Here is a 10,665-nt window from a genome sequence, read left to right as displayed (position 1 = left end):
GCGACAATGCAGTACAATGCTCTCTTTTTCTCTTCCCATCATGGCGGGGATTCTTTCTCAAACTTTGCACAGGTGGAATGCCAGGTCTATTACTTCCAAAGGCATTACAAGCTCTTTTTCTGTTAAGAAAGGCAAGACCTCCCCCCTCACAGTTATGCAACAGGAGCAAAAGGAGGTTCCAAAACAACTGTACATCACACTGGGAGCCAGTGAAGGAGAGAAGTGAGAGCAGGTGCTCGGCTGCCTGGTGAATGGCCCATTTAAAAATTCAACAATAGTCAGAGGGGCGCAGAGAACGCAAGAGTCACCACCGTGTTTGGGGAAACGGGCACTTCTCGATTCAGTGTAAACTCATTCCCTTAAAGAAGGCACGCTGTAAAACCAGCTTTCCATAAACCTAGTGCATCATTTACCCTCCACAATAGTATTTTAAAAGCATTCTCTTCAGGAAAAATCTCATGGAAAGAACTACTCAAGCAACAAATATTAGTGCTTCTTCAATTTCGTATGTCACTATGAGATATTAATTATTAGCTAGATAAATTAGGCAAAAGCAGCTTTAATACGGCAGAACCAACTAATTATCTTTCATAACTCCTTTGAAAAGCAAATGCAGATATAAAAGCTCAAGTGAAAAACATGTTAAGTGCACTGTGTCTAGACTTTGCCAAGAAAATAAGGAAATTTAAGTGCACAAAATGAAAAGGTTTTACTAAACCAGAATCTCAAGTCTATGTAAAAAAATTCACCTCATATTTTGATGTATCTTGTCATTAGCATTTTATATTTATACAATCAGCTTTAGGGTGAATGTTGCTAGATATTCAAGATGTACGTGCATCCTACATGGTAAATAGCACCAACATAGTAAAATTATACAAATGAAAAATGCTTTTCAGGCATTCTTCCCTTAAAATTTCTGTAAACTGTATCATAAGCAGACTATTAGAAAGCAGATCAAACACACAAGGATATTTTCACTACACCAGCAGAAAACCTTAGAAATGGTGAGTCAAGGCAGCAGTAAATGAAGTATAGATGATTACTGGGCACTATGAGACAAGGGATGCAGCAAAACATAGAGCAGGAAAATATGAGGAGAAAAAATCCAGGCCTGTCTGTACAATAGATGCAGATTTTTTCAAATGTAAATTTTAAAGTGAATGCTGCTTTTATGTCACTGCATAAAGGAAAGCATAACAAGGCTGCTCTGCTTCCCTTTAAGCACAAGCGCATAAAGAGAGTAAGGGATGTGAAAAGCCAATTCTTTGTGCTGCTACTTAATCAATTGCACTCAGTTCTACTCGATGACACAGCCGCACTGCAAAGACCACTCAGCAGTTAATGGATATGATGTTGGAAAAGCACTTTGAGGTCTTCCAAACCAAGGCAGGGGAAAACCCCAAAGGAGCATGGTTTTACTACTTATTCCCAATAACTGAGCAGCATTATATCCGAAACTCCCATGACCTGAAAAGAAATTAAGATATTCATTTATTTTTCTAATTCTGATTCTTCCAAATATAATCACTTCTTTCAAAAGCAAATCAGAGTTGAGTTATCCTGTGTCTTAGTCTGGGCTTGTCAGGGTAACCGTTACATGCTGTAAGGAATAAATATGTGCTTCAAGTGTTACAGCCTACGTTTACAACCTGTCAAAATGTAGAGCTGAGGAGGAGTTATGTGTTTTTAACTGTATACATCCATCCCTAGCTATCACTCTTCCCACAGACAGCAAGAAGTCAACAATGAAACATAAAAGCTAAAAATAAGTGACAGCAATTGCTCAGAAGAGCTGCACATGGGGCTCAGTGTTACATGTACACACAGTCCTTCCCTTTTCTTATTACTGCCAATTTAAAGTAATTGAAATTAAGGGCTCAGATCTAAGAAAATAAACATGCACTGCACAAAAATGTAAAAGTCAGTCAGAAGTAAAATTTCATGCTCATAACCATACATGATCAGTGTTCTAAATGGCACGTGCCCAAAATGCAAGTAGTGACTCATATATGTTGCTGCAAATACCACGAAAAAATGACAATTATAGGCACTTCAAATGCTCAAAGAAGAATTAGTGTCACTGCTTACAAACTGAAAATGTTCTTCATTCACAGGTGTTATAACATGTTCATTTCGAAGAGTCAATCAAATCAACATTTATTAAAGATCCATTGTATATAATTTACTATGCTCTGATGATGGAAAATATGGCATTAAAAAAGTATGGTTTACATGCAAATACAGAATCAAAATATATGTATGAGTGAGTATATTGCACTGAATATAGAAAAAGCATAATCTAGAAGGAGAACACTAGATTCAGAAAAATCAATACCTCCATGACTTAATAGGTTGTTCGGTTTTCTTCTCATTCTGTAAGAATTTCTTAGGTGAGAAAAACAGCATAAAAACCTTGAAAGTTTTAATTTTGAAGTCTTACATACTCAAAAGGAGACAAGTTGTCTTACAACAGTAGTTTTTGAATTCTTTTTTAGTTTCAAAATGGGTCACCTAACCAAATCTCATAGGAAACCACAATATATAAGTGAGATAAACAAAGAGGTATTTAATTCATACAAATTTGCTTTATAAGTGTAAGTTTTTACCATTTATTTGTTAGGCAAATAAATGAAGGGTTTTTTTTATAAAGAGAAAAACATGAAATAGGGGATTATGGATGACAGTTACATTCTTCTATGAGCCTCGGCGTCAGATTCATTTCTGTATTTTGGAGTATTTTGCCCCATACTAAGAAAATTCTGATTCCTACACACAAGTGGTTACAAACAGTAACTTTTCACATCTCCCTTGCAATCTAAGGGAGCAGAGACAGCCAGAGAAGCTTCATTCCATAGCTTGAACCAAAATTTAATAACCTATTAACAGAAATTAACTCAACATCATTCATCTCAACTAAAATAACATTTCCAATAAAGTATACTCGACAGTGCATATGGGCTTTTTAAAAAAATTACAGTATTTAAATCCAAATCAAACCTTTGAGAAACCCAAAGATCCTTCCACCCCCAGAATGTCCTAGGGTCTAGTAGAATCCAATCCCTACTTAAAGCCTGTCTTTAAAAAAAGCCTTCCAGCAAGCACTGAGTTGGTATCAGTACTCAAGACACGGGTTACCAGGGTAGGTATAGCCCACAAACACCTCTTGGCAAACCTAGGATTCGAGTAAAGTGTGCCACCTGCAGACCTGCTGCCCTTTGGTCTCCTTCATTTCCTCCCAATGGTCTTGTTCCTCCTCTCCGCTACTGTTTTGACCCAGAGCAATCCAACCAATCATCTCTTTACGCTTCATGGTACGCCTGTTATACACAGAAATCATCAACGTAACGTCAGAGAGCTGAAAGAGGGCCACCTGGAAAACAAAGGTCTCCTTATAGACAGGATTGGGCTGACCACGTCGGATGGATGTCTTGCAGCGGGACATCTCTTGACCCACAGAACTGAGAAGAAAGAGCTTTCCATATGTATCTGAGGAAACAATGGAAATGAGAAAACATCAGTGCCTTCCGTTTTGTTAGTTTAATTGCAATATCTACATGGGCTGTACATTTTTCCTTTTTAACATACTGAACAGCATCTTTAGGCCCGGAACTTGCTGTAGGACTAACACATCTCACATGAGCTCTTCAGGAAAGGGATTATTACCTTTATGCTTAATGTTTCACGCGGCCCACCATGGGGCACCTTGCCGATGTTCATTAGAAGCCCTGTATGTGCAAGGGTATGGACATGCACAGGCGCGTGTGCAATGGTATTTGTGGACATGTGCAGTTCTTCATCCACATTTATGTAACTATAAATATACATTTTGCTCTATGTGTGTATCTTTTCATTGTCAAAAGGCTGTTTATGCCTAAAGAGTCTCTTCTCTTCTCATTCTCTACATATTCTTTGGACCATGTTATCCACTCAGTGACAACAACCAGATCTGTATCTCTGGCCTAGACTTCCCTTCCAAGCTCAAGATCCAACTGAATACCATACTTCTTCTTGTGGAAATCCCATCTCACACTCATCATGTCTCCAACTCTTAAAAACTTGCTGTTTTAGTATTCTCCAGCCCTGTGAATGGCAGTATCATCTGCTCAAGTACCCAAGTCAGCACTCAGGATGGCATTTTTGACTAGACTGGCTTCCTTACCCCTAGTCTAGTCAATCAACCACCAAGATCTGTTGATTCTATCTCCTCAATAGCTCCCAAACCCACCCACTTCCTTGCATCCCAATGCCACTGAACTCTCAGTGTACACCATCAGCCCAGGTCACCAGCATTTCCCACTTGCATTACTGCATGTTTCTTCACTGATCTCCAGTCACGGGATTGTCAGAGGGGTCTTTGTAAAATGCAGATCTGGTTGTGTCACTCTCCCTAATAAACAAAGACTAAACCTTCAATACATCCCACTAGTCTCAGGATAAAAGCTAAATTTCTCGGTATAGACCACATACCCTGACACTTCTATCTTCCAGTTTCATTATGCACCACCGTTGCCTTTATACACTGCATCCCCACTACACTGAATACCTTATCCCTCCAACCCACTCTGCTGTCTTTCCCTTTCACTTCTGCATAAGCTATACATGCCCTGATATCCCGAATGATATCTACCTTCACGTGACTTCTATTCATTAGTTTAGTTTGGATGTCACTTTATCCTGGAATCTTTGCTGACCACTTGCCCCCATGCTGACCATCTGTGGGCTCCATCGAAATCTAATTTTAGCCTCTCTCAGCACTTATTACCCAGTATTTCCATTGCCTGCTTACTTGTCTGCAAAACTGTCAGTTCCCAGATGGGAGAAAGAGAGACTGCCCTGTTTACCACTGTACCCCCGTGCCTGGGGTAATGCCTAACATGTGGTAGACACTCAATAAATACTAAATATTTTGTAATGAATGTCTATGACCAGCCAGGAGGCTCAACTTTCTTTTTTCTTTTGGACTTAAGTTTTCAAACTTGCAAAATGGAGCTAAACCCCTCATTTTATAACCCCTGCACTAGAATGCCATGAGATGGTGACTAGCATCATAGGTTTAGTCATTTATAGAAAGTAAGTACTAACATAGTCTATTACTTTTACTAAAATTCCTGAATGGATAATTACAAAGAAAATTATATCCTAAGAAAATTCTATTTTTATTAAAATCAATTAATTTATCAATTTCTTGACTTACTCTTAACTACAGTTTTTACCACTAATTTATGTGTCCTATCCTTTAAAAAAAAAATCTACAAGTTCCGGTGTTTCCCAAATTGTATCATTCTGTACATTCTGTTCAATGCAGGCTAAATGCTGATTAGTGTTTACTGCTCACTTTCCCACCTAACAACCAGTCAAACTTTTTAAAGTGTAAACCCAGAGCTCTGTAATTTACTGTTCTCTACAAGAGCATTGTAAGATAGGAAACAAATTACAACCTGCAGTTTTCTTTCTTTGTTGATCTTTTTCTATTCTGGTTTGATATGTTATTTTATGCAGTTATCTGCTGAGAAACACAAGGTGTGAAATTACACTTCAGGTGTGAAAAACACTTCTCTGTCTCAAAAACAGGGCTCTCCACTCTTCAAACTGCTCTACGGAAAAAGCTGTCAGAAAACCAACAATGGGGGAGTGAACTTGTGTTTCCGCAGCTGTACAGCTACACAACTCCTGTAGGAAAAGTTCAATCCAGTCACCAAACTGGTCTGGCAATTCTGCTACCAGTTATGGCAGTGAAAACTGAATCAATCTTGCAGACAAAGACCTGCTCATTTCACAAAGAGCAATTTCCAGCTTTATCCTGTCAGAAGATCATTTTCTAATTATGAGAAAGGCTACTTACTCCCAAACCACCATCAATGAAGCTGAATTGTACGTGTATGACAAAAGGGGGAAATAATAATTTTATAAACAATCCAGTCTGAGGACACCTGACCAGAAGAAGAGAAATGTTGCTGATCATTCCAGCTCAAAAGGGAACCTTTTATTGGCTGTAATAATGTGCTTACTTCTTAGTGACCCAGGGCTGTGCCCAGAAAATTCTACTTGTGAGGAATAGTGGGGAGTAAGGCTGGGGTCTTTTGGGGTTCAATGACTTAATCTGATGAGCACCAGTCAGAATGGAAGAGAAAGAGTCAAGTAAATATGCAACTTAAGTGAGCTCTGTTTTAATTCTTTGGAATTGATAATATTTGCTGCAGAGCACCACCGAGCAGTATTTTTTTTTTAATTCAAACAGAAAGTCACAAAAATTATAATCATCCTCATCAGTTCACTCAGTCCCATGTAATTAATTTATTTTTCATCTTGATTTTTTGTTAGCACTTTTATGAATTCATCAGTTTTCCATTAGAGTTCTGAAAATGCTTATTCATTCAGTTCACCAGTATAGTCAGTTACCAGAAACCTGTACTTTCAGAGTCTTTTCCATGAATTCCTTGAAGATGAAACCCTTTTATAGCAACATTTTCGCAAAAGCATCAGAGTACACCCAGAACTGTCTGTAAATGACAAAAGACTTAAAAATGACCACGGTTAAAGATTTGATGAAAGTTCATAATAATGCAATTGACAAGGAAATTTAGTTATTTCTGAGATATACATTTTAAAGTATTAACTAGAATTGACTTATAACATTATATCAGAACATATAAGATTTTCAGAAATTTCATGTAATGTCTGAAACATTTATATTAACATATTTCCATACAAATAACCCAAAGAAAGTTTAATATTAGTTGTGTTTTTTGTTTGTTTTTCTATACTGCAGGTTCTTATTAGTCATCAATTTTATACACATCAGTGTATACATGTCAATCCCAATCGCCCAATTCAGCACACGACCATCCCCACCCCACCGCGGTTTCCCCCCCTTTGTGTCCATACGTTTGTTCTCTACATCTGTGTCTCAACTTCTGTCCTGCAAACCGGTTCATCTGTACCATTTTTCTAGGTTCCACATATATGCGTTAATATATGATATTTGTTTCTCTCTTTCTGACTTACTTCATTCTGTATGACAGTCTCTACATCCATTCATGTCTCAACAAATGACTCAATTTCGTTCCTTTTTATGGCTGAGTAATATTCCATTGTATATATATGTACCACAACTTCTTTATCCATTCATCTATCAAGGGGCATTTAGGTTGCTTCCATGACCTGGCTATTGTAAATAGTGCTGCAATGAACATTGGGGTGCATGTGTCTTTTTGAATTATGGTTTTCTCTGGGTATATGCCCAGTAGTGGGATTGCTGGGTCGTATGGTAATTCTATTTTTAGGTTTTTAAGGAACCTCCATACTGTTCTCCATAGTGGCTGTATCAATTTACATTCCTACCAACAGTGCAAGAGGGTTCCCTTTTCTCCACACCCTTCTCCAGCATTTGTTGTTTATAGATTTTCTGATGAAGCCCATTCTAACTGGTGTGAGGTGATACCGCATTGTAGCTTTGATTTGCATTTCTCTAGTAATTAGTGATGTTGAGCAGCTTTTCATGTGCTTCTTGGCCATCTGTATGTCTTCTTTGGAAAAATGTCTATTTAGGTCTTCTGCCCATTTTTAGATTGGGTTGTTTGATTTTTACTATTGAGCTGCATGAGCTGTTTATATATTTTGGAGACTAATCCTTTGTCCACTGATTCATTTGCAAATATCTTCTCCCATTCTGAGGGTTGTCTTTTTGTCTTGTTTATGGTTTCCTTTGCTGTGCAAAAGCTTTGAAGTTTCATTAGGTCCCATTTGTTTATTTTTGTTTTTATTTCCATTACTCTAGGAGGTGGATCAAAAAAGATATTGCTCTGATTTATGTCAAAGAGTGTTCTTCCTATGTTTTCCTCTAAGAGTTTTACAGTGTCCAGTCTTACATTTAGGTCTCTAATCCAGTTTGAGTTTATTTTTGTGCATGGTGTTAGGGAGTGTTCTAATTTCATTCTTTTACATGTAGCTGTCCAGTTTTCCCAGCACCACTTATTGAAGAGACTGTCTTTTTTCCATTGTATATCTTTGCCTCCTTTGTCATAGATTAGTGGACCATAGGTGTGTGGGTTTATCTCTGGGCTTTCTATCTTGTTCCACTGATCTATATTTCTGTTTTTGTGCCAGTACCATATTGTCTTGATTACTGTAGCTTTGTAGTATAGTCTGAAGTCAGGGAGTCTGATTCCTCCAGCTCCGTTTTTTTCCCTCAAGACTGCTTTGGTTATTCGGGGTCTTTTGTGTCTCCATACAAATTTTAAGACTTTTTGTTCTAGTTCTGTAAAAAAATGCCATTGGTAATTTGATAGGGATTGCCTTGAATCTGTAGATTGCTTTGGGTAGTATAGTCATTTTCACAATATTGATTCTTCCAATCCAAGAACATGGTATATCTCTCCATCTGTTGGTATCATCTTTAATTTCTTTCATCAGTGTCTCATACTTTTCTGCATACAGGTCTTTTGTCTCCCTAGGCAGGTTTATTCCTAGGTATTTTATTCTTTTTGTTGCAATGGTAAATGGGAGTGTTTTCATAATTTCTCTTTCAGATTGTTCATCATTAGTGTATAGGAATGCAAGAGATTTCTGTGCATTAATTTTGTATCCTGCAACTTTACCAAATTCATTGATTAGCTCTAGTAGTTTTCTGGTGGCATTTTTAGGATTCTCTATGTATAGTATCATGTCATCTGCAAACAGTGACAGTTTTACTTCTTCTTTTCCAATTTGTATCTTGTTCTTCTCTGATTGCCATGGCTAGGACTTCCAAAACTATGTTGACTAACAGTGGTGAGAGTGGACATCCTTGTCTCATTCCTGACCTTAGAGGAAATGCTTTCAGTTTTTCACCATTGAGAATGATGTTTGCTGTGGGTTTGTCGTATATGGCCTTTATTATGTTGAGGTAGGTTCCCTCTATGCCCACTTTCTGGAGAGTGTTTATCAAGAATTGATGTTGAATTTTGTCTGCATCTATTGAGATGATCATATGGTTTTTCTTCTTCAATTTGTTAATATGGTGTATCACATTGATTGATTTGCATATACTGAAGAATCCTTGCATCCCTGGGATAAATCCACTTGATCGTGGTGTATGATCCTTTTAATGTGTTGTTGGATTCTGTTTGCTAGCATTTTGTTGAGGATTTTTGCATCTATATTCATCAGTGATATTGGTCTGTAATTTTTTTTGTAGTATCTTTGTCTGGTTTTGGTATCAGGGTGATGGTGGCCTCAAAGAATAAGTTTGGGAGTGTTCCTTCCTCTGAAATTTTTTGGAAGAGTTTGAGAAGGATGGGTGTTAGCTCTTCTCTAAATGTTTGACAGAATTCACCTGTGAAGCCATTTGGTCCTGGACTTTTGTTTGTTGGAAGATTTTTAGTCACAGTTGCAATTTCATTACTTGTGATTGGTCTGTTCATATTTTCTGTTTCTTTCTGGTTCAGCCTTGGAAGGTTATACCTTTCTAAGAATTTTTCCATTTCTTCCAGGTTGTCCATTTTATTGGCATAGAGTTGCCTGTAGTAGTCTCTTAGGATGCTTTGTATTTCAGTGGTGTCTGTGGTAACTTCTCCTTCTTCATTTCTAATTTTATTGATTTGAGTCCTCTCCCTCTTTTTCTTGATGAGTCTGGCTAATGGTTTATCAATTTTGTTTATCTTCTCAAAGAATCAGCTTTTAGTTTTATTGATCTTTGCTATTGTTTTCTTTGTTTCTATTTCATTTATTTCTGCTCTGGTCTTTATGATTTCTTTCCTTCTGCTAATTTTGGGTTTTGTTTGTTCTTCTTTCTCTAGTTCCTTTAGGTGTCAGGTTAGATTTTTTACTTGAGATTTTTCTTGTTTCTTGAGGTAGGCTTGTATAGCTATAAACTTCCCTCTTAGAACTGCTTTTGCTGCATCCCATAGGTTTTGGATCGTCTTTTTTTCACTGTCTTTTGTCTCCAGTTATTTTTTGATTTCCTCTTTGATTTCTTCCGTGATCTCTTGGTTATTTAGCAACGTACTGTTTAGCCTCCATGTGTTTGTGTTTTTTACGTTTTTTTCCCTGTAATTCATTTCTAATCTCATAGCGTTGTGGTCAGAAAAGATGCTTGATATGATTTCAATTTTCTTAGATTTACTGAAGCTTGATTTGTGACCCAAGATATCATCTATCCTGGAGAATGTTCCGTGCATACTTCAGAAGAAAGTGTAATCTGCTGTTTTTGGATGGAATGTCCTATAAATATCAATGAAATCTAGCTGGTCTATTGTGTCATTTAAAGCTTCTGTTTCCTTATTTATTTTCATTTTGGATGATCTGTCCATTGGTGTAAGTGAGGTGTTAAAGTCCCCCACTATTACTGTGTTACTGTCGATTTCCTCTTTTATAGCTGTTAGCAGTTGCCTTATGTATTGAGGTGCTCCTATGTTGGGTGCATATATATTTATAATTGTTATATCTTCTTCTTGGATTGATCCCTTGATCATTATGTAGTGTCCTTCCTTGTCTCTTGTAACATTCTTTATTTTAAAGTCTATTTTACCTGATATGAGTATAGCTACTCCAGCTTTCTTTTGATTTCCATTTGCAATGAATATCTTTTTCCATCCCCTCACTTTCAGGCTGTATGTGTCCCTAGGTCTAAAGTGGGTCTCTTGTAGACAGCATATAGATGGGTCTTGTTTTTGTATCCATTCA

The 10,665-nt window shown here is 37.3% G+C and overlaps 1 protein-coding gene across 5 annotated transcripts in view; it reads right to left on the bottom strand.

The window, feature by feature from the left end:
- Window positions 1-2,053: 2,053 nt before the first annotated feature.
- The window catches only part of SYT16 (synaptotagmin 16), a 259,391-nt gene continuing 250,779 nt past the window's right edge, over window positions 2,054-10,665 (bottom strand). For all 5 annotated transcript variants that reach the window (XM_057544750.1, XM_028169216.2, XM_028169217.2 and 2 more), the window contains one exon: window positions 2,054-3,489. In XM_057544750.1, the coding sequence (XP_057400733.1) occupies window positions 3,176-3,489 (314 nt within the window). In that variant the 3' untranslated portion in view covers window positions 2,054-3,175. The remainder of the gene's footprint in view (window positions 3,490-10,665) is intronic.

This window comes from Balaenoptera acutorostrata, chromosome 3 (assembly GCF_949987535.1).
Source record: "Balaenoptera acutorostrata chromosome 3, mBalAcu1.1, whole genome shotgun sequence".
NCBI classification, from domain to species: Eukaryota; Metazoa; Chordata; class Mammalia; order Artiodactyla; family Balaenopteridae; genus Balaenoptera; species Balaenoptera acutorostrata.
The sequence above is the reverse complement of the archived record's forward strand: the minus strand, read 5'-3'. Positions and strand labels throughout refer to the sequence as shown.